This window comes from Podarcis cretensis (assembly GCF_951804945.1).
Source record: "Podarcis cretensis genome assembly, chromosome: 9".
Taxonomy (NCBI): Eukaryota; Metazoa; Chordata; class Lepidosauria; order Squamata; family Lacertidae; genus Podarcis; species Podarcis cretensis.
Window position 1 is genome coordinate 74,676,301 of NC_137178.1, and position 22,797 is coordinate 74,699,097.

Below are 22,797 nucleotides of genomic sequence, written 5' to 3' on the forward strand. Positions count from 1 at the left end.
TTTGATTGACTGACATACATATTTTTTGCAAACAATTGCTTCTAATATAATGCATTTTTGTATGTTGTTTTCACTAATATTTTCATATTTATAGGGACTTCCCCCTAATAGATGCAATTTTGTAAAAAAAACTGTTCAGCTGGAGTTCACTGAAAAATTGGAATAAGTGTGAATTTCAAAAGCTGCTTCTCTGTCTTGGTTCTCAACTTATTTTGGAAAGAGAGAATTTTATAGATACAGCTTCATATGCCAGCTGAATTGATTTTCTCCCTGATCCCTCGTCACAACTATCTAGCACACAAAGAATTCCACTGGAAACAGAAATAGGGGCAGAAATTCCTGTAATCTGCTTGTTCACCTGAGGTCAGGAAAGTATATATGGTATATTTGCAATCTTTTTTCAGTCCACAAACATTAGATACATATTTATATTATTTCCTGCATTATTTTGACATTATCTTTCCACTAAAATTAATTGCATAAGCTTCAGCCATAGTGGATAGTAAGACGAAAAGCATTAAGTTTTAGCAGAAGCTGAACTGCAGCAGAATGGAAACCACGCTGATTGCAACAAAACCAGGATGGGACGGAAATTGCTGCCTCCTTGCATCCCTACATCTGACCAATAAGAGCCACGAGGGAGCTCTGGTGTCTTCTGGACCTTGGGAACTGCATCCCTTCAAAAGGGAAAGTAGAGGGAGTTAGGGTTTCATCTGTGCACAACCCCACCCACCCCCAAAGTTCAGCCTAGACTTAGCTTGGAAAGTTCTAGTATGCCTCTAGCTCATCAGAGTGCTCCCTTACCCACTCACAGGATGAGAAGGGAGAGGAGATGAAGAGCAGAAGAACGCAAAGATATATGGAGTGAAGGCGAGTGCCCCAAAGTAGCCCAGTGAAGGGTTGGTTCCATTATAGGTCAGTGCAAGGGCTGCCCCTTGGTGGGCAAGTGTCTTGACCCAGCGGCTCAAGGGCAGGGAGAGGGAGCCCTGTGTTGCTGAATTCCAGCTTCCATCATCATCCCTGACCAATGGACAAGATTGTCGAGGCTGATGGGGGTCCAGAGTCCAGCAACATACCCAGTCTCATGTTTCACCAAGGGTGACATTGGGTTTCTCCAGGAATCTGACAATCAGAGATGAAGTTTTGGTTTTGGAACCTCAGGTGCCAAAAATACCCTACAAATGTGGGGTTCTGCCTCATGCAAAACCAATCCACAGAGTCCCTAGTTTTCGTTAATTGGGGACAGGTGTTACAGAGAGCCAGTGTGGTGTAGTGGTTAAGAGTGGTGGACTCATAATCTGGTGAACCGGGTTCGCTTCCCTGCTCCTCCACATGCAACTGCTGGGTGACCTTGGGCCAGTCACACTTCTCTGAAGTCTCTCAGCCCCACTCACCTCACAGAGTGTTTGTTGTGGGGGAGGGAGGGAAAGGAGATTGTTAGCTGCTTTGAGACTCCTTCGGGTAGTGATAAAGGGGAATATCAAATCCAAATCCAAACAGAGAGCAGCCTGAGAACCCATTCCACATGTCTGCTCCAAAGGATCAGCATGGCCTAATCCCACCTAACCTATCAGTGCTGAGGGAAGCTCCTTTGCGAGAGGCTTCTCTGCAGGGATGAGTCAAGTGGTGAGTTCCCACCCAGAGCCATCTTTCCCATTGGTTTTACTGGTGCGTTGTGCCAGGGCGCCGGCCTCTCAGGGGCGCCCTAGTGAGTGGGGGAGCTGCGCGGCTTTGCCAGCAGCCTCCCCTTTCCCTCCTGCACACCTGCCAGCTGCGCCCCATCAACCATCTGGCTGGCTGGCGTGCAGCTTGCCTCCCAAGCTTCCGCAGGAGGAGAGCGATCCCCGTAGAGGCTTAGGATGGAAGCTGTGCCCCGCCAACTATATGGCTGGCAGGTGTGCAGATTCCTTCCCAAGCCCCACGGGAGGAGAGCGATCCCTGCAGTAGCTTGGGAAAAGGTTGACAACTGGGAAACGGGGAATGGGGCACCAGAGGGATCTTTGCACCACAGCGCCAGATATGCTTAAGACGACCCTGCTCCCACCTTCTCCCCGAAGACTCAGCTAGTAGTCAGGGTAGGCCTCAGCCTTTTCAGTGTCCTCCTCCCCCCACCCACAATGCCAGCCTCTCCTTCCTTCCTGCCCACCCACCCACCCCCAACAGCCACGGGTCCCCCTGGGTCATTCAACCATACAGTGGTGCCCCGCAAGACGAACGCCTCACAAGACGGAAAACCCGCTAGACGAAAGGGTTTTCCGTTTTGGAGGCGCTTCGCAAAACGAATTTCCCTATAGGCTTGCTTCGCAAGACGAAAATGTCTTGCGAGTTCCTGCGGGGGTTTTTTCCTCCCCCCCCCCTTTTTCTAAGCCGCTAAGCCGCTTATCAGCTGATCCGCTAAGCCGCTAAAAGCCGCTAAGCCGCTAATAGCGCTAATCCGCCAATGGGCTTGCTTCGCAAGACGAAAAAACCGCTAGACGAAGAGACTCGCGGAACGGATTCTTTTCGTCTTGCGAGGCACCACTGTACCTGTATTTGTGACTTTCTGTACCAACATACCTGATGCCTGATCTTTCTAAATAGGCTCCCTGGCAGATTGGGAGCATGTCTAGAGCATTCTGCCCAGACAGGGGATGTGCAAGGAAACCTCTACATCATTGCCTTTTTTTCCACACACAGAAACGTTGAGTGAAATTTTGCACCATGTTACAGGGGTGCACATGCCCTTGCGGCAACCACATTGTCCAGGCCCTCAGAATGTTAGACAGAGTGGGTAGGAGATCTGGCGACTGGGTCATGGAGATTCTAGACACCTTCCTGACACCTGCTCTTTCCCTCTTCTCAGAAGACTCATCCAAATTAGCAAAGTCAGCTCAAGAAGCATTGGGAGCCTTCGTCCTTTGTGCAGCCTGTGGCGATCTACGCTTGATGGCAGGGCAGATCATCTGTTGTAAATATACCCCTCAAGTTTCATACCCATTCCTCAAGAGACCGAATGGAGCATGGCATTCCCTAATAAACTTTTTAAAAGTTTTGGCATACATTCCCCCCAAATGGATACTTTCAAGATCAATGGACTCCCACCAGCTGATGCCGATTTGCTTGGGAAGAAGAAAATTACTGGAAATACAGGTGGAGGGAGGACAGAAGTATCCTGCAGGTGGGGTGGAGGTACAGCGCTTGCTTACCAGGAGGGAGAGAGGAGGTTGGTGCACTGTAAAGATGCTCGGGTAGAAGCCAACCCTTTGCTCCTGCTGGGACCATTTGCCGTGCGCAGGAGCTACCCAGTCTCTCTCCCTGTAAGTTTCATAAACGGGCTGAGTCAGGATGATGCAGAGGAAGGATTGACCAATAACCAGGGGGGGCAGGTGGGATTGGCTCTGACAAGAGTGGGTGGATCTGCCAGGGAGGATCCTGGGAATAGGGGCTTCCTCAACCTGCCCTCTCATTTCCATCCCCTGTGAGTCCTGCCACATTCTTTGTTCCCTGCAAGAAGGGGGGTGGCTTGTTGAAGGACGCTGAGGTTGGGGGTACTATCCCCTTCATCATATAAAAAAGGATGGTGGCTAACAGAACAAAGTCTGGTTTCCACATCCCCAGACAATGTCTGCCTGAATAATGGGCGCTCTTAATGGCAGCAAGCGAGTTTCCCCAAACTCAGATCAGATTGCCTTGGCTTGGCTTATTCTGTTTCCCGGACAAATTTGGGGCTAGTTTGGGCTGAGTTCCAAGGCAGTCAAGACTGAATTCCAAACCAGATGTCCCTAGGAAGTGAACATTTCACCCACTGAAATTGATTGGCGGGGGATTAAAGACAGGGGAAAGAACAAATTTCTCCACACAACATGCAGTTGATTTGTGACATTTGCCACCAGTGCCTTTAATAGAGAATTCAACAATTTTATTGGAGTGGAAGTCATTCAACAGCTGCTGGCTCAGTAGAAAACCCGTCTTCACAGGCACTCGTGGCTCCACTGTTGCTGGACGAGGGGTCAGCAGCTTAAGAGGCCTAATGCCTTTAAGGCCTGTCTGTGGGGCCTCCCCACAGCACTGCAAGAAGCTGGGTGCTGAACCGCTGAGTTGCCTGATCTAGCAGAGTTTGTCTAACATTCTTAAGCCTTCTAGACTTGCCTCTGGCTTGGCCCTAAGACTATGGGAAGACCTGTGCAACAATCATGCTTTTCCCCTCCAGTGTCTAAATCAGGGTGGAGAACCTTTCTCAGCTCTGGGGCCACGTTCCAGTGGTGGGTGAAGCCACCAGCCCTGGTCTAAATTGTACTGCGTGGGAGTTAAGGAGTCCCACCCCAAATTATTTATCTCAATGCTAGTGTCTCCCTTTTTTGCATTTAGGAAAAACGGCCACTGGACACCCAGGGATCTTTATACACAGATATGAGTGGACCGGTCAGGCAGCTCCCCATTCCCCTTGAAGGAGGCTCCATGTGTCTTGCCTTGCCCCAGAGGCTAATGGGAACTCCTTCTCCTTTCACAGCTGGGAGTGCAGAGGCCCGAGGGTCAATTGGATGGGCTTATCTGGAACCAAGATGAGTTTGAAAGTGGTGTTGATGTCCACTCCCCTCTTGGTCTCAATCTTGAAGCTCTCCAACATCTAGAGAGATGGAAGGAAGGGGGGGGTCAAGAGAAGCATTTAGTACCAGGGTGCGATCCAGGAGAACAAGTAGGCTTGTGAGGGCATAGCCAGGAGCCCCAAGACTCAGATTTGGAGGTCCATACCCAGGGCAGCAAGTTTTAAATCTCAGAGACTCATACTGTATATATATAGCTCCTTTTTCTATCACTGAAAAGGAGAATACAGATTGTGTCTCAGTATTACTGACAGTAAACCCAAGTCCATGCAATTAGCATAGGGCTGTACATGATTGGTTTCAACAGGGCTATTCTGAACAAGTAAGTTGGATACAGCAGTATGCTCTTGTTGTTTTGTATCAAGATGCCACTTGCCACACCTTTCAGTGGAAAGGTGGGATACAAATTTAAGCTAATAAAAAAAAAGAATTGGATGTGATGAGCCTTTTTCAATGGCTCCTTTTTCCATTGCTTTGGTACACATAACTGGACATGGGACTCCAGCTGGTGTCTGACCAAAGCAGAGCAGAGCAGAGCAGTACCATGACTTCCCTTGATCCAGACAAAAGTCTTCTGTGGATGCAGCCTAGAATTGCATTAGCTGTTTTTGCAGCTGCATCACACAGTTGACTCTAATAATAATAATGATGATGATAATAATAATTTATATCCCGCCTTCCCCAGCCGAAGCCGGGCTCAGAGTGGCTAACAATAATAAAAGTAAAAGTAACACAGCATTCTAAAATCAATTCATTCTAAAACCAATTCAGAATCAAATTGATGGCAACCATTGGGCTAGAGTTCTATGAAGATTACCGAAGGAGGGGGTCAGATTATGCCTTGGCCAAAGGCCTGGTGGAACAGCTCTGTCTTGCAGGTCCTGAGGAAAGATGTCAAGTCCCGCAGAGCCCTAGTCTCTTGTGACAGAGCGTTCCACCAGATCGGGGCCACAGCCGAAAAAGCCCTGGCTCTGGTTGAGGCCAGCCTAACCTCCCTGCATGTTGAGAATCCAGTCTCCTAGGACCCCAAGATCCTTCTCACATGTCTTGCTACCATCCAGGCATCCCCCCATCCTATATTGGTGCACCTGGTTATTCATGTCACGGGGGAGGCAGGGCCAGACTCACATGGATCAAGAAGAGCTGCATCTCTAGCTCAGCAATCCGGCGCCCAAGGCACTGGCGTGGGCCAAAGCCAAAGCCCAGCCCCCGGAAGTACGTGGAGTCCGCCTGCAGCCACCTGTGCGGGTTGAACTGCTCGGGCTTGGTGAAAAACCTGGGATCCCGGCCCATCGCGTAAAGTCCCACCTGGACCAATGTCTGTGCAGAGGAGGAAAAGGGTTAGTGAATATATACCTAGGTTTTCAGATTTTTCATGTATGTGGCCCAATGGCGGGTCTAGGAGAGTGCAACTGGCTCAGTAACACCAGGCATGGAGCTTTTGGGACAGCAGGGGCCACAACTATGGACGTCCCAGATATGAGCACCAGATTTTGCAGTTGCACAGGACGCCACTGAAATTTGAGACGCCAAGGTCCGCCATTGATATGGCCCCCCCTCCCAATTCCCCTTTGGTGGTTAGATTAGGCTTGGCTAGGCTCGCTTTATTAAATATATGTTTTGCTTCCCACTAAAGCCCCTAAGCGAGTCACAACCAAGTAGTCATAATAATGAAAATGCAGCCATCAAGTCACACTAAGATATTTAAAATGGGTTTAATGGTACAATCATACCAATGATGCTGCCCTAAGGCCCAGGAAAACAAAGAAAATCTTTGCTGATCACTGAATTGGATCATGGCATCTGTCAGGGAACTGCCATTGGGACCAGAGGGAGAGAGGGAGCTCCAGAGGGATTCCGGAGAGCGTCCCGGGATGGGGAGAAGCAGCCCATCTTCTGGGGAAGGAAATCAGCGCAGCACCAGTGGAGAAGGGGGGCAGATGGGGAAATCGGCGAGGCGGTCCCATGACTCCTCGCCAGGGACCAGCGGGGAGAGCACGGGTCCTCCGCTGCCCACACCCTCCCTGCACAGAAGGCTTCCGCGCAGGGAGAGTAGGCGGAGACTAGGCGTCAAAGAGCTTCTTTGCTGGAAGAAGTTCAAGAAACTCCCACTGACGGATTCTGCCAGCAATTGAGACAGCCATGGGCGAGTGGCTGTCCAGACAGAAAAGGTTCACTCAGGCAACCCAGCCAGGTGTGGCGCCGGTTTACGCACGAGCAACCCCTAGAACCATTACAGCATCATTATCAACACACAGCTTCACAACGGTAATGGTAGATCAAAGAATGGTGCCGTTCCATCCTGGTTACTCACCTTGGCAGGAATACAGTAATTCTGAAGAATGATGTCTTGCGCCACGTATCTCTGTAATGTCACTGCGACCGGGTGGAGCCTTCAGGAAAGACCGGGGGGGGGGGGGGAAGACATTCATCCACTTAGCCCTAATCCACTCTGGAGAGCTTAACCCCAGAGGTAAGGTAAAGGTCGGGACCCCTGACCATTAGGTCCAGTCGTGACCGACTCTGGAGTTGCGGCACTCATCTCGCTTTATTGGCCGAGGGAGCCGGCGTACAGCTTCTGGGTCATGTGGCCAGCATGCTTCTGGCGAACCAGAGCAGTGCACGGAAACGCCATTTACCTTCCCGCTGCAGCAGTACCTATTTATCTACTTGCACTTTGACGTGCTTTCGAACTGCTAGGTTGGCAGGAGCAGGGACCGAGCAACGGGAGCTCACCCTGTCGCGGGGATTCAAACCGCCGACCTTCTGATTGGCAAGTCCTAGGCTCTGTGGTTTAACCCACAGCGCCACCCATGTCCCACTCCAGAGGTAGTAGCATAGAATTGCAGAAGTGGAAGGGACCCATTCCTGCCAACCCGATTTGTTCTTGCTGACTTCCTACCACCACCCTCTTTCCCCACTCCTTGCCACGTACCCAAAGTTAGACTGCAGGCAGCCTCTGGAGCCTGGGTGCTTCCCCCCTATGTGGCAATCCTTCCACCCTAGACAGGGACCGCCCCATCGCCTGCTGCCCTACCTCAGTGTCTCCTTGATAGCAGCTTTGAGCAGCGGCACAGATTTCAACATCTTCAGAACATCCCCCTGGGAAGACGACCTGGCAGCAAGGATCTCCGACCGCAGCTGCTCCTGCAGGCCAGGAGCCCGGGCCAATTCATACATTGCCCACTGGAGGGTCATTGAAGTCTGGAAGCAGACCATGAATCAATGGGGAGAGAAGGAAGGAGATACTGGGCTGGCTTCTGTCCCAAATATTTGTACATACTGGATCGATGCCTTCTTCAAATGTATTATCTTGTTTCATAAAATTTATACACTGCTTGGTTGTAAGATAAACCTCTCAAAGCAGTTTCCAGCAATAAAGCATAAAATTATCAGTAAAAAGAATTATTTTAAACAGTCAAAAAAATCAGCGATAGACTAAAAACAGATTAACATTCACACTGACTTTCTAAACCAGGGGTCAGCAACCTTTTCAACCATGGGCCGGTCCACCGTCCCTCGGACCATGTGGTGGGCCGGACTATATTTTTTTTTTGGGGGGGGGGGGCGCGGAATGAACAAATTCCTATGCCCCACAAATAACCCAGAGATGCATTTTAAATAAAAGCACACATTCTACTCATGTAAAAATACCAGGCAGGCTCCACAAATAACCCAGAGGTGCATTTTTAATAAAAGGACACATTCTACTCATGTAAAAACAAGCTGATTCGTGAGCCGGATTGAGAAGGTGATTGGGCCGCATCCGGCCCACAGGCCTTAGGTTGCCTACCCCTGTTCTAAACATCTGGTGGACTTGTCTGAACAAGAATGTTTCCAGCGGTCGCTGAATACAGTACAGCGAAGGTGCCCGCCTGATTTCAATAGGCAGGGAGTTCCAGAGTGTCACACTAAAAAACTGAGTTCTTACAAATGTGAAACAGGTGCTAAGTGTCTCCTGTAACAGTTTGGTTTAGAGGCAGGCACTGCTGAGAAATTCAGTTCAGGACCCCTTTAAAGCCAGATCTCTACAACTCACACTTGTTGTCAACAGCCCTGCCTGCATCTCTTACTGTGTCTACACCTCCTGCCATCATCTCTGTGACGCTGGCTTTCGTATCTTCGAGAGGCAACTTGTTCTGCAGCAAGAGGCTGGACAAAATGCCCGTGTACTCTTGGTCACTTCTCCGTTTCAGGCGGAGGTCTCGGTAGATGTTCTGGATACACTTGTCAGCTGGTGAGACAGAGAGGAAGAAAGTGGGCGCTGTGTCCAGTTCTGGGCACCACAGTTTAAGAAGGATGTTAACAAGCTGCAAGGGGTGCAGAGGAGGGTGACCAAGGGTTTGGAAACCAAGACTTAGGAGGAACAGTTGTAGGAGCTGGGGATGTTTAGCCTGGAGAAGAGGAGACTGAGAGGAGGTAGGAGAGCCATCTTCAAATATCTGAAGAGTTGTCACATGGTAGATGGATCAAGCTTATTTTCTGCTGCTCCAGAGGGAAAGACCCGAACGAATGGACACAAGTTACAAGAAATGAGATTCTAAGACTGTCTTGCCAGAGTGGTGCATGCTCTAGTTATCTCTCACTTGGACTACTGCAATGCGCTCTATGTGGGGCTACCTTTGAAGGTGACCCAGAAACTACAACTAATCCAGAATGCGGCAGCTAGACTGGTGACTGGGAGCGGCTGCCGAGACCATATAACACCGGTCTTGAAAGACCTACACTGGCTCCCAGTACATTTCCGAGCACAATTCAAAGTGTTGGTGCTGAACCTTAAAAGCCCTAAACGGCCTCGGTCCAGTATACCTGAAGGAGCGTCTCCACCTCCATCGTTCTGCCCGGACACTGAGGTCCAGCGCCGAGGGCCTTCTGGTGGTTCCCTCACTGCAAGAAGCCAAGTTACAGGGAACCAGGCAGAGGGCCTTCTCGGTAGTGGCTCCCGCCCTGTGGAACGCCCTCCCACCAGATGTCAAAGAGAACAACAACTACCAGACTATTAGAAGACATCTGAAGGCAGCCCTGTTTAGGGAAGCTTTTAATGTTTAATAGACTACTGTATTTTAATACTTTGTTGGAAGCCACCCAGAGTGGCTGGGGAAACCCAGCCAGATGGGTGGGGTATATTTAATAAATTATTATTATTATTATTATTATTATTATTATTATTATTATTATTTATTATTAGCATTTCATAGGCCATTGTGAGAACAGGATGCTGCACTACAGTAGATGGGCCATTGGCCTTATCCAGGAGGCTCTTTTTCTGTTCTTACTGTTCTTTTACAGTTAACGAAAAGCATTTCCAAATAAATTAAGACCTCACTGTGTGACCTTGGAGAACGCTGCATGGATAGCACAGGGCGAAACGGATAAATGACCATATGTCAGCTTTTGATGTTTACACGTTCCTAGATGTAGCCTTGATGCTGAAGGCAAGCTGGGACTCTGAGTCTCCCTTGCTCTGCCCCCCTCCCCTCCTCCTTCAACTGCTCAGACACCATTCCTGTGATTCATTGAAGCACCTCAAAGGCCTTCTTTCCCACCCCTCCACCCCCAGGTGGAGCTTGGAGCTACTCTTTGCCATGTTGCTCTTTCGGGTTTGGGGGGCCTGTGGCCCTCCAGATGTCCCCGAGCAACTCCTCCCATCATCCCTGGCAACTGCCCGTGCCTCTAGTAGAAACTGGAGGGCCAGCAGTTTTCCACTCCTGCTCTCCTTTTCACAATCAATGGTGTGACGGACAGCCGAGCTGTACCAGGGTTTGGTGATGCCATGTCTTGGAATTCCACCCAAGGGCTGGACCCTCTCTCTGATTGGCTGTCAAGACAGCCAGTCAAGGGGGGGCAGAGCCATCACTTTGGGAGTGAGAATAAAAGGAGCCATTTTGAGGGAGAGGGTGATGGTTTAAGAGGGAGCCGGAGGGAAAGTTAAGGAAGGTTGGCTCTGGTCTGTCGTTGTAACATACACCCTGAGGAAAACACCTACGGCTAGAGAAAGGAGACTGGAAATAAGCAGAGCATTTACCATCTAGTCTAGGAACCTGTAACACCTAATGGAAGAGCAATGACTGAAATAAGCCACTGAAGTTTAAAAGAAGCTGTGCACTTACTACCTTGTTCAGAATACAGTCACTAGATTTAGTATAATTAGTAACAAGTTATCTGTTTCCTGAAAGACCTTGATCTCGTGACACTTCATTTGTTTTACCAACTTTGTTTTGTAAAATCAGAGTCAGATAAAATAAATCCGAGAACTCTTTTCTAGTTGTAGATATTTCCCTCAGAGTGGATGTGTTCTTGAACTCTGGTTATCACAGAATCTTAGAACTAGTGTCGGAAGGGATCCCAGAGGTCTTCTAGTCTAACCCACCACAATGCAGGAAAGAAACTAAAGCAATGTGCTTCTTGCTGACCTGAATGCAGGAGAGAGAGAAGTCTGAGCATGTTTAAGGACTAGCCTACTGTGCAAAGGTAAAACTTGCATTTCCTGCTCTGCCCCATCCCCTGGGAGGTTGCTTAGAAGGTTACCTCCCAGGTTGCCAGGTTCTAGGTTGCCAAGAAAGTACCCTAGAAGGCCCTTGACCTTAGAAAGGTGCCCCATCCTTGGGGCTCCATGTAAACACATGCTCACCATGCTTGAAGATGATGTCCCAGGCCTTCACATGGTCCAGCCAGATCTTGGAGTTGATCCTGCGCAGAAGGCTCGGCGGGAGATACAGCATCGGCGAGGTAGTGTCGAACATCAGGGTTACGGCATCGATGAACTGCTGGCTCTCTGGGTCAATGACATCCTGCAGGAGTCCCAGGCGGGTACCGTACAGGACATTGCACACCGCTGGGCGAAAGGGCAGAAGAAGAAAATGAATCCCTGCTGTACAGAAACGCCCCATACTCTGTCCACCTGGGGGTGGGAGTCAAATGGGTAGCACATTGGCCGCACATCCCATGGGTGACCCTATGGGTCCCTTCCATCCCTGCGATTCTATGATTTCCTGTGGCTGGGTGTTGTTGCACAATGGACTTTAAGATCTCAAGAACATAAGAAAAGCCTTGGCCCAGCATCCTCTTCTCACAGTGGCTGAACAGTTGCCTGTGGGAACCGCACAAGGCCGGGTCCGAGCATAACAGCAAGTCTCCCCTCCTGCTCTTTCTAGCAACCGGTATTTGAAAGCAATGCTGCCTTCAACTGTGGAGGTAGAGCCATGGTGGCTCATAGTCACTGACAACCCTCTCCTCCTCCATGGGTTTCTCTAATCCTCTTTTGAAGCCATCACATGTTGCTAGCCATCGCTGCCTACTGCGGGAGGGAGTTGCACAGTTTAACTCAGAGCCAGTCCTACAGTGATGCAGAGTGAGGCAGCAGGTGTTGAGGTAGCAGAAGAGGCCAGAGCTGAGCGGCATCTGCCTTGCCCTGTAGTGGAAGACAATGGCCTATGGAAGGCTTCTGCATGTGCCTTGTGGGTGGGCGCCATCTTGTCTTTTACCTTGTCTTTTACCTCAGCCAACACCATAGCAAGGTGTGAATTGGAAACTCTTTGGAAAACATGAATTTTACGGCCTGTTACACAACTGAAGAAAATATGGTGAAAATGCAGTTCAGGTGGTACCTTACACCATCAAAACTCTCCAAGATGTATAAAAATATTTCAGACAAATGTTGGCAGTGAGGAGAAACAAAAGGAGATATGTACCGTATGTGGTGAACATGCCAAAAAATTAAAGAGTTCTGAAACCACATCTATGATGAGATGAAAAAGATCTTTAAATTATCATTTGCAAAGAAGCCAGAAGCATTTCTACTTGGAATTTTAGGCAGTGATATCCCGAAAAATATAAGAGAAATCTTTATATGTGCAACAGCCGCTGCCCGGTTATTAATTGCATCGAACTGGAAAGGGGGGAAAGTACCAACAGTAAGGGAATCGCAGAATAAGTTATTAGACTATGCAGAATTGGCTCAATTGACAGATAGATTAAGGGGAAATACAAAACAATCATTCACGCAAAAATGGGATATGTTCAAGAAATACCTACAAAAATATAACGACATAACATCTATGGCAGTGTTTGAATGACCCTTGTGTAAATTAAATACTACTAAGCAAGGAATAACAGTACGATATGTTGTAAGAAAGTACTAGAGACTATAGTAAGAGTGAGGTAAGAAGTATAAGTACATTCAATGTCGTAAATGTAACTTACATCGGGAAATGACGGGAAGTCTGTTTTCATATAATTTACTTTATTGGATTTTTTACTTTGGTTTATTTTTGTTTAGTTAGAAATTATAAGAAAAGAGCATGTACAAATACAAGTTTGAATCAATATTTAATGGTATAATTATTTAAGGCTGTACATGTACCTAAGATTGTATGTGGATGTAAAATAATAAGAAGAAGATTTATAAAGGTAAAGGGTAAAGGGACCCCTGACCATTAGGTCCAGTCGTGGCCGACTCTGGGCTTGCGGCGCTCATCTCGCTTTACTGGCTGAGTCATGTGGTCATGTGGCCAACATGACTAAGCCGCTTCTGGCGAATCAGAGCAGCGCACAGAAACGCCGTTTACCTTCCCGCCGGAGTGGTACCTATTTATCTACTTGCACTTTGATGTGCTTTCGAACTGCTAGGTTGGCAGGAGCAGGGACCAAGCAATGGGAGCTCACCCCATCACACGGATTCGAACCGCCAACCTTCTGATTGGCAAGTTCTAGGCTCTGTGGTTTAACCCACAGCGCCACCTGCGTCCCTAATAAGATTTATAGGAAACGGAAAAAGAAAAAAAGAAGAACATAAGAAAAGTCTGCTGGATCAGGCCAATGGACCATCCTGTTCTCACAGGGGCCAACCACATGCCCCAAGGAGAAACCCATAAGCAGTGGAAGACCAAGACACTCCTCTTCTGTGGCTTCCAGCAACTGGTATTTGGAAGCCATGCTGCCTCTGACAGTGGAGGCATCTGTATCCTCTCTCAAGCCACCGCTTATTCCTGGAATCATAGAACGACAGAGTTGTAAGGGACCCTGGGGGTCACCTAGCACACCTTCCTGCAATATATTCCCTCCCACCAAGCCCCCTTGCCCACTCACACTCCAGAGCAAACCGGAACAGCTCGTTGCTGAGGTCAGCCGTCCATTTCCCCTGCCCACTTCTTTGGATCTGTGTGTGCACTCTCCGGACAAAATCTTCCCCCACCTCGTTTAGGAGAGGCACAAAGTGATCGGTCATCTTGAGGGACAGGGCCTCCCTGTTGATGGCCAGGCGGTCATGGCGCCAACTCTCGCCACTCCTAAGTGGGTGAAAGAGAAACAGAAGGATCAGCGAGGACAGATCCCAGGGAAATGCAGAAGAAACGTATGCAGGGTCTTACATCATTTCATATTACTTATTTATCTCATGACATTTATCATTGTAAAAAGAAAACCCTCAAAACAGGTTTCGTTTAATAAGAAGATAAAGCAATAAAATTCATAATAAGGAGAATTAATAAAAAATGTAAGACTTTCAAGATGCTAAAATAAAAATAGACTGAAAACAGGTTAAACGTTGCATCAACTATCTAAGCATCTGGGTAGGCTTGTCTAGACAAGAATTTTTTTAGCCAGCACCAAAAAAAGTCCAGTAAAGGCTTGGTATCCATTGGCGGGGAGTTCCAAAGTGTAGGTGCTGAAAGGTGGAGGTCTTGTGAAAGTGGAGCAGGTGTTCTTTGGCACCTGTAACAGGGGCAGTTCTGCCCATCGAAGTGATCAAGTTGGGGCAAGGCATCATGTACTACCCCACATGATCATCTTGGGGGACAGTGCCTGGTGATCCCAGCGAATAAACTGATCCCAAGTTTACACTAATAGTAATTACCTGGACTTCCAATAAGTGTTAGCCAACAGCATTTATAGGAAGTCCAGCGACTGCATGGAAAGGGACTCGTGACCTCTGTGACCTCTTCATCTCAATGTCAAAAGGGGTCAGATTCACCCAAATGCCTGGGTAAACAGGAATATGTTCAAATCCCCCCTGAAAGTTATTAATAATTGGGTTTCGAGGATGAACAGTCCTCACTCCTAACCCTTTGACATGCTGGTTGGGGCTGGCAGGAGTTGGCATCCAAAGCAGTGGTTGGGGAAGGCAGCACTGAGCTGGATGTCCATCAGCTTCAATAGATCTACTCTGAGTAGGACTCAAACATAATACTTCCCAGTGGCTGGCGGTCACCATTAAAATGGGCCCCAAAGTGGAAGTTACAGGAATTACCAATGACTGAGGAGTGGCAGGCGAAGATGATGGACTTTGCAGAACTGGCCAAACTGACCTGCAGGATTCAAGACCAGGACGATCAAAAATCTCAAAGGGACTGGAGTAAATTTATTGCATATTTGAATAATAATTGCAAAAATCTGAAGACACTAGCAGGACTGAAATAAATTCTACAGCGTGGACAATAGGCTAAAGAGCTAAAGTGCAAGATAGGTTTTGGAAAGTGGAAAACCTGCTGAAGGGAGGGAGGGAGGCCACAGGCTTGGCAAAGCTGAAAGTAAATGTGTGTGTTACTGTATTGTTAAAATACTGTTTAAGGAGAAGAATAATAAGAATTTATTTTAAAAAAATATAAATAAATAAAATGAACAGTCCTCCCCTAAGATTTCCTGCAGATTCCCTATGTATGCTTTTCTGCAGTTATTCCCCACCCCTATAGATTCCCTGGTCACAAAATGCCCTCTTGCCCCCAAGACATCACACAAGCCTTACTTGAGAAGCACTCCGTATGCCTTATTGCGGAAGTCGCGATAGGCCGTCCAAGGTGGTACCATGAATCTCTCTGGGTACACGCCTTCCGCTTTAAAGAGCAAAGCCGCATCCTTAGGATCAATGATGTTGACGCTTTCGTAGGTGCCCAGCTTCTCCCTGCAGCAAGAGCAACGAGGAACAGGGTGAATTGCAACTGCTCACCACCCAGGCCTTCTCTTTTCTGGAGGAAGAACGTAAGGAGAGACCGCTGGATCAGGCCAACGGCCCACCTAGTCTGTCATCCTGCTCTTGGAGTGGCCAGCCAGTTGTGCCAGTGGGAAACCCACAAGTAGGTCCAGGGAACAAGAACATCACACTCTGCTCCTGTGTTTTCCAGCCGCTGGTGTTCACAAACGCTGCTGCCTTCAGCCCTGGCGGCAGAAGACAGCCAGCCATCACGGCTTGCAGCTGCTGCGTCCCTTCACCAACTAGCGTCATGCAAGAAGGAGAAAAGCCTTTCTCCATGCCAGGCATAATTTTAGAAACTTCCATCATGTCACCTCTTACTTGCCTTTTCGGCAAGTAACACAAAAGTGTAGCAGCAGAAGACCCAGCATCAAACAGGCTGAACATGCTATACAGTGGTGCCCCACAAGACGAACGCCTCGCAAGACGAAAAACCCGCTAGACGAAAGGGTTTTCCGTTTTTTGATGCGCTTCGCAAGACGAATTTCCCTATGGGCTTGCTTCGCAAGACGAAAACGTCTTGCGAGTCTTGCGATTTTTTTTGCTTCCCCCCCCCTTTTCCTAAGCCGCTAAGCCGCTAATAGCCTCTTAGTCGCTAAGCCACTAAGCCTTTAATAGCCGCTAAACCGCTAAGCCGCTAATAGCACTAATCTGCTAATCCGCTAATAGGGTTGCTTCGCAAGACGAAAAAACCGCTAGACGAAGAGACTCGCAGAACGGATTATTATTATTTTTTTAAAGTAATATTTATTAATTTTTTAACAAGAAAAGAGTTACAAAACAGTAAAACGAAAAACACACACACAGAAATACAAAAACCAGTTTAACATACAAAGAAAAGAGAGAGAAAATCCCTCTTTCTAATATCACTCATTAACTTATTTTCATGACTTCCTCACACCTCCCTTTTTTGTATTCCAGTTAAAAATTTGTTCAGCAAATCCATACCCTCTTAATTTACCCTTAATTATTTATCCTCACATATTATAATTTCATATTTTCATCTAATATCAATCCATTCTTGCATATTCTTAGTTTGCCTTGTTGCTAGAACCACTTCGTTTCATTCCAACGTCATTAACATTCAATAATTTTACAGTGTTTCTGTAAATAGATTTTAAATTTCTGCAGAACGGATTATTTTCGTCTTGCGAGGCACCACTGTAATTCCTGCACTGCAGGGGGTTGCGCTAGATGTCGCTTAAGTTCCCTTCCAACTCTACAATTCTACGTCTCACTTGACAGTCCTCTGTTTAAAAGACTGCCAAGAGCATGGGTCGGCAAACTAAGCCCCACGGGCCAGATCAGGCCCAATTGCCTTCTGGGTCCGGCCCGCGGATGGTCCGGGAATCGCCGCGTGGATCGCCAGCGCACACGTTCTTTCCCTCTCCCTCACGTGGCGTTGGCATCTTCTCCCTCCCTCCTCCTGGCTTCTCCCCGCCCTGCCCAGAGGAAGGAAGGAGGCTGGGCTTTGTTGGTGCCAGCAGCAGCAGCGCTCCAGCGGCTGCGGTTTTAAGCAGCCCCTCTCCAGAGCCCTTTTGCTCACCGCTCATTGTTCCTCCGCCATCGCCGCTGCTACCAGTCCCTGCTGCTCACAAGACACAGGTAAGCAGCCACCGGGGCTCATGGTGCTCTTGCATCATTCCCCCCCCCAAAAAAAAATATAGTCCAGCCCCCCACAAGGGCTGAGGGACAGTGGACCAGCTCCCTGCTGAAAAGGTTTGCTGACCCCTGGTCAAGAGGGCAAGTTCCCACACAAAAGGTTCAAGGCCAGTTTAAAGACAAGGCAGTGAGAGAGCAGAAGCCTTGAAGTTACCTGTTCACAGTTAGCAGGTGTAACCAAACAATTAAACCCCTGTGTTGCAAAGAATTATCAGTAATATCCAAGGCAACACGAGGAGCAAGTATAACAATGCAATATCAATATAAACTCTTTATATAGTCTATACGGAACATTGAACAATATGAAAACCAAATAAACAGAAATCATATAAATCTCTGAAAATCACTAAATGTGCACTCTTGATGGATTCTCTTGAAAACATAGAACCAAATAAACATAAGTCTCTGAGAGTCTTTGTGGGCTATGCAAGTCCCTGAAAGAAGCAAAGGGTCAGATTCTTATCTGATGAAAACAAGCCGTTAAAGCTTTGTTTTATGACGTCCAACGCTGCCGAAGTGGTCTGCAAACAGACGTAGTGAACAGTGATTCCGGATATAAGAGATTTATAAGATTTCTGTTTATTTGATTTCTCATATTGTTCAGTGTTCCGTATAGACTATATAAAGAGTTTATATTGATATTGCATTGTTATACTTGGTCCTCGTGTTGCCTTGGATATTACTCACAGTTAGCAGGTGGACAGCAGACTGACTGAGCTGGCAGACAGGCCCTCTGGCCACAGCCTTTTGAAATGAATTCCTGTTAACATTATGATACCTGCTATTTCATTCTCTGATGCTGAAATTGTCTTGAAGCAGCACAGTTAACCTATGGAACTCCCTCCTGCAAGAGGTTGTGATTGCCACAAATCTGGGTGGCTTCAAAAAGGGATTGGACACATTCATGGAGAAGGAAAGGGCTATCGATGGCAACTAGTCGGGATTGCTATGTTCTGACTACAGTTGGAGGCACAATGTTTCTCAATACCAGGTGCTGGAAATCACGAGGTCCTGTGCTCAAATCCTGGTTTCAGGTTTCACATAATGGGCCACTGGAAGAACAGGGAGCAAAACTAAGATGGGCTCCTCTTGTCCTGATCCAGAAGGCTCTTATGTTCTTAAGCAAAAAGCAAAAACCACACCAAAATTGCTGGCAGTAAATTGTATTTGATGGAACGATCATTTTGAAACACCCTGTTCTGCTGAGGCCAAAAATATTTTTATTAACTTATCTGAAAGACACACACCATCTCTAAAGACAGGGTGAGAGTAAGGAGCAAGGATCTGATGTGCAAAGTAAAAAAGTAAAGGACCTCTGGATGGTTAAGTCCAGTCAAAGGCAACTATGGGGTTGCAGTGCTCATCTCGCTTTCAGGCCAAGGGAGCAGGTGTTTGTCCACAGACAGCTTTCCGGGTCGTGTGGCCAGCAGGACTAAGCCGCTTCTGGCACAACAGGACACCGTGACAGAAACCAGAGTGCACAGACTTGCACTAGTGTGCTTTTCAAACTGCTAGGTTGGCAGAAGCTGGGACAGAGCAACAGGAGCTCACCCCGCTGTGCAGATTCGAACCACCGACCTTCCAATCAACATACCTAAGATGTTCAGTGGTTTAGAACACAGCACCACCCATATCTTCCTCTATGCCATGGGTAGGCAAACTAAGGCCCAGGAGCCGGATGCGGCCCCATCGCCTTCTAAATCCAGCCTGCGGACGGTCCGGGAATCTGCATGTTTTTACATGAGTAGAATGTGTCCTTTTATTTAAACTGCATCTCTGGGTTATTTGTGGGGCATAGGAATACGTACATATATTTTTTTCAAAATACAGTGATACCTCGGGTTAAGTACTTTATTCGTTCTGGAGGTCCGTTCTTAACCTGAAGCTGTTCTTAACATGAAGCACCACTTTAGCTAATGGGGCCTCCTGCTTCTGCTGCGCCGCAGCTGCACAATTTCTGTTCTCATCCTGAAGCAAAGTTCTTAACCTGAGGTACTATTTCTGGGTTAGCGGAGCTGTAACCTGAAGCGTATGTAACCTGAAGTGTATGTAACCCGAGGAACCACTATACAGTCCGGCCCCCCACAAGGTCTGAGGGACAGTTGACCGGCCCCCTGCTGAAAAAGTTTGCTGACCCCTGCTCTATGTAAAGTAGGGGCTGGGCAGACAAGTGTTTTCTCTTAAGGAAAACATACACAAAACAATGGGAACTTTGGGCAACCCAGTCAGATGAGTGGGAGATATATATATATATATATATATATATATATATTCGTATTCCCCTAGATGTAAGATGTCCAACAAAGGGGAAACAAGGAAGCAGGTCTGAATGAGGACGGGCAATATTTAAATATATTTGGAATAGTAAGCAGATTGCAAGGAGCTGCAATGGTTTTTTGGTCTTCTAAGAGGGCTTCTTGATATACAAAATCAAAACTAGGGGAAAAATCATATAAAACAAACTCTACAAACTAAGCAAGCTGATTTAAACATTTCCCCTCTGTAAATGGGTGCCTGCTTAATGGCATTGCCAGAAAAGAGAACAGTTTTGCACACTATTTGCTAATTGATATGTATAGCTATAACCACACACGTACACATAGAGAGAGATTTATACAATGCCAAAGTCAGCAAATAAAGTCAGATAAGATGCAAAAAATCACAGAGTAGCTTAATCAGTTATCAGTTAAACAATCAAAACAGCCGAGTGATATGTTAGTTAAACAGAAAGAACAAAAATAAGACATGTTCAGAATTATATTCAATTCTTACTCAGAGAATACTGGGTGAAATTAGCCATGGCTCTTAGATCTCCTCTGAGTAAATGTTAGTTGAACATAACTCACCGTTATAATTGGAATTGTCACAATAATTACAATTGTCAAAGGGCCAGCCAGTTTGGGCCAGACTTTCCTTTGGGTCAGTGAGATTCCAGGCTAACAGCTCAGGGGGGGAAGGAAATGGCTTTTTGCGGGACCCACTGAAGAGGACAATAACACCATACAATTCAAAACAGCAACATTTAGTTGCAGATTTGTTCAAAATCCAGTTAAAACTATTTAGTTGAACTGACCAAAATTGATGACAAACTTTTCAAAGTCTGAAGCTCATTCACAGCTCCAGCGCCCACCCATAGCTGTCAACTGTTCCCTTTTTTTAAGGGAAATTCTCTTATTCCGAATAGGATTCCTCGCAAGAAAAGGGAAAAGTTGACAGCCATGCGCCGACCCCTTGCCTCTTAGCGCCCCCCTAGGCGATCCCGCTGCCACCCCCTATTTTGTGAATCAATCATCTAAAGGACAATGGAAGCACATTTCCCCACCAAAGTGGCCTGGGAACTGTAAATTACCCCTCACATAGCACTGCGCCCAGCACTCATCGCAAACTACAGTTCCCAGGAATGGGAGCTGGGGGGGGGTTGATGTCCTTTAAACAGCAGCCTAGTCTTAAATGGTCCCATGAGCAAATCCAGTCCTTTTTTCTGGGGAGACGCGCGGGGGACGCGAACCCCTAAACGTTTTGTGAATCTAAATGCACCTGGGAAGGATGCGGCGGCAGCAGGAGGGGAGAGGCAGGAAGGAAGCGGCCACCTGCGAGCTCCGCCGTCCTCTGATCCTCTGGCCTTGGGCGCCCCCGCCAAAAAGCTCCCTCCCCTGGGAGATGCGCCCTGCGCCCCTTCCCCTTCCTTCTCTTATTTCACTAATTCTCTCTCTCTTCTTCCCACCCCAATTGAAAGTATCTGTCAATGTCTGGTCGTCGTCCCCCTCTGTTTTACCATTTATTTTTGGATACGGGAAGGCTTCTGGAAGGACCTCAATTCCTTCTTTTCTGGATATATTTTTTAAAAAATAATTTCTGTGGTCCTTAATAATCAGTTCTTTCTTTCTTTCTTGGCAGAACCACAAATTCTGGTCTGAGAATTTGTGTCTTCCCCTCTGAGTTTCCTTTTTTAAAAAAAATTAAAAAATTAAAAGCCATCTTTTGGAATAAGCCTTCTCTGTCCTGTCCATTTATTTATTTCCCCTGATTTGAACTATAAAATGGTGATTTATTTGAGTGAAAATGAAAGCACCCCTTAAACATATTTTTTTAAAGAAAAAAAGCAATGAGCAAATCGTTTCAGAAAGCCCAAGGAGCTGCTAGAAATGAGAGAGGGTGGAACATATCAGCCAAAAGAGACCCCCTTACCTGTAGATTGGCCCAAATTGCTGGAACTTCTTTACCATGATGTTGTGGACATTGTGGAAGCCGTCTTCCTTCCAGAAGTGATACAGGTTGAGCCAGCTGTTTCTCCAGTGGCCAGGTAATTGGTCAAATGGCCTGCCCACTTTCTCCCGCAGAGGAGAGTGGTGCAACTCTCCAGAAGCTGCGTGAACTCTGCGGTGGCCCAGAGGCCGGGTAGTTTCAGACCAGTATAAGATCCTCAAGCTGCTGGGGATGCCCAAGCCAGGGAGGCAGAAACCATGCCTGGCTTGCATTGCAGCAGGAGGGAATAAAAGAAAAAAGGAAGAGAGAACAAAGCAGCCAGAGGAGAAATCCTTTGGAAGTGATGCAAGTTCTCCAAAGGTCAGGCTCTTATAGCAGCTGGGATGCCGTCTCAAGGATGCCGAACGCCCAGTGGCTTTTGGCTTGAAATCCCAGCCCATCTGCCCGCCCCCTTTATGATATTATTCATTTGAACAAAGTCTTTTGGCTAAGATAACGTGTAACTTTAAAGGCAAGTACACACGAGATAAACCAAAACAAATAATGGGTAAGTAATTCTAAAGATATAATTCTAAAGTAATTCTAAAGTAATTCTTAAGGGACACGGGTGGCGCTGTGGGTAAAACCTCAGTGCCTAGGACTTGCCGATCGCATGGTCGGCGGTTCGAATCCCTGCGACGGGGTGAGCTCCATTGTTCGGTCCCAGCTCCTGCCCACCTAGCAGTTCGAAAGCACCCCCAAGTGCAAGTAGATAAATAGGTACCACTTTATAGCGGGAAGGTAACGGCGTTTCCGTGCGCTGCGCTGGTGCTGGCTCGCCAGAACAGCTCTGTCACGCTGGCCATGTGACCCAGAAGTGTCTTCGGACAGCGCTGGCTCCCGGCCTCTTACGCGAGATGAGCACACAACCCCAGAGTCGGACATGACTGGCCCGTATGGGCAGGGGTATCTTTACCTTTTTAATTCTAAAGACAAGCAGATTCACTGATGACGATGAGAATGAATCGTAAAGGAAGCAGAAACCTTTTGCATTTTAAATCTAGACCTTAGAAACGGTTTCCTTGAAACGAAGGTCACTGGAGACAGATGGCATTTTCGTTGCTGCAAGGTTTATTTAAACATATATACAGGCTGAACGCAACATTGGAAACCTTTTTTAAAGCATTTCAGATACAGAAAATCAGAGGGCTGGGTGGGTAATTCCGTTACTAAAATTATATTGCACTCATATATCAAAGCCCCAAAAGACAAGCAATGGTCCAAATGGAACATCCTTGCAACAGAGTCCTATTTATTAGAATAAAAATTGTTAATAGCTGGAAATCACAGGATAGCACACAGAGAACAATTTTGGAAGTCTGGAAGTACAGAGGTGAGGTT

At 47.2% G+C, this 22,797-nt stretch overlaps 2 protein-coding genes across 4 annotated transcripts in view; one reads left to right on the forward strand and one right to left on the reverse strand.

The window, feature by feature from the left end:
• Positions 1 to 3,051, forward strand: part of CCDC33 (coiled-coil domain containing 33) — a 186,939-nt gene extending 183,888 nt beyond the window's left edge. For 2 of the 3 annotated variants that reach the window (XM_079991514.1, XM_079991515.1), the window contains one exon: positions 296 to 433. In XM_079991514.1, the coding sequence (XP_079847640.1) occupies positions 296 to 418 (123 nt within the window). In that variant the 3' untranslated portion in view covers positions 419 to 433. Of the gene's footprint in view, positions 1 to 295; positions 434 to 814; positions 871 to 2,842 lie in introns of those variants that run through there. The other variant, XM_079991516.1, reaches the window with a different exon arrangement.
• A 797-nt stretch (positions 3,052 to 3,848) lies between these two features.
• CYP11A1 (cytochrome P450 family 11 subfamily A member 1) lies at positions 3,849 to 21,794 on the reverse strand. The gene is made up of 9 exons (XM_079991624.1): positions 21,400 to 21,794; positions 15,325 to 15,480; positions 13,671 to 13,870; positions 11,215 to 11,418; positions 8,657 to 8,817; positions 7,621 to 7,787; positions 6,898 to 6,976; positions 5,712 to 5,903; positions 3,849 to 4,606 (listed from the first exon to the last, which is right to left on the reverse strand). The coding sequence occupies exons 1-9, from the start codon at positions 21,687 to 21,689 to the stop codon at positions 4,484 to 4,486; spliced, it is 1,572 nt and encodes a 523-aa protein (XP_079847750.1). The 5' UTR covers positions 21,690 to 21,794; the 3' UTR covers positions 3,849 to 4,483.
• Positions 21,795 to 22,797: the final 1,003 nt, after the last annotated feature.

Bases quoted from the DNA above. Each gene is read 5' to 3' on its own strand.
- CYP11A1 (XM_079991624.1), bottom strand. From the start codon at position 21,689: ATGCAAGCCAGGCATGGTTTCTGCCTCCCTGGCTTGGGCATCCCCAGC. The intron at 8,818-11,214 runs GTGAGCATGTGT...CTGTCTCACCAG, and splicing joins GGACATCATCTTCAAGCATG to CTGACAAGTGTATCCAGAAC. The intron at 7,788-8,656 runs GTAAGAGATGCA...GTCTGCTTCCAG, and splicing joins TGGCAGGAGGTGTAGACACA to ACTTCAATGACCCTCCAGTG.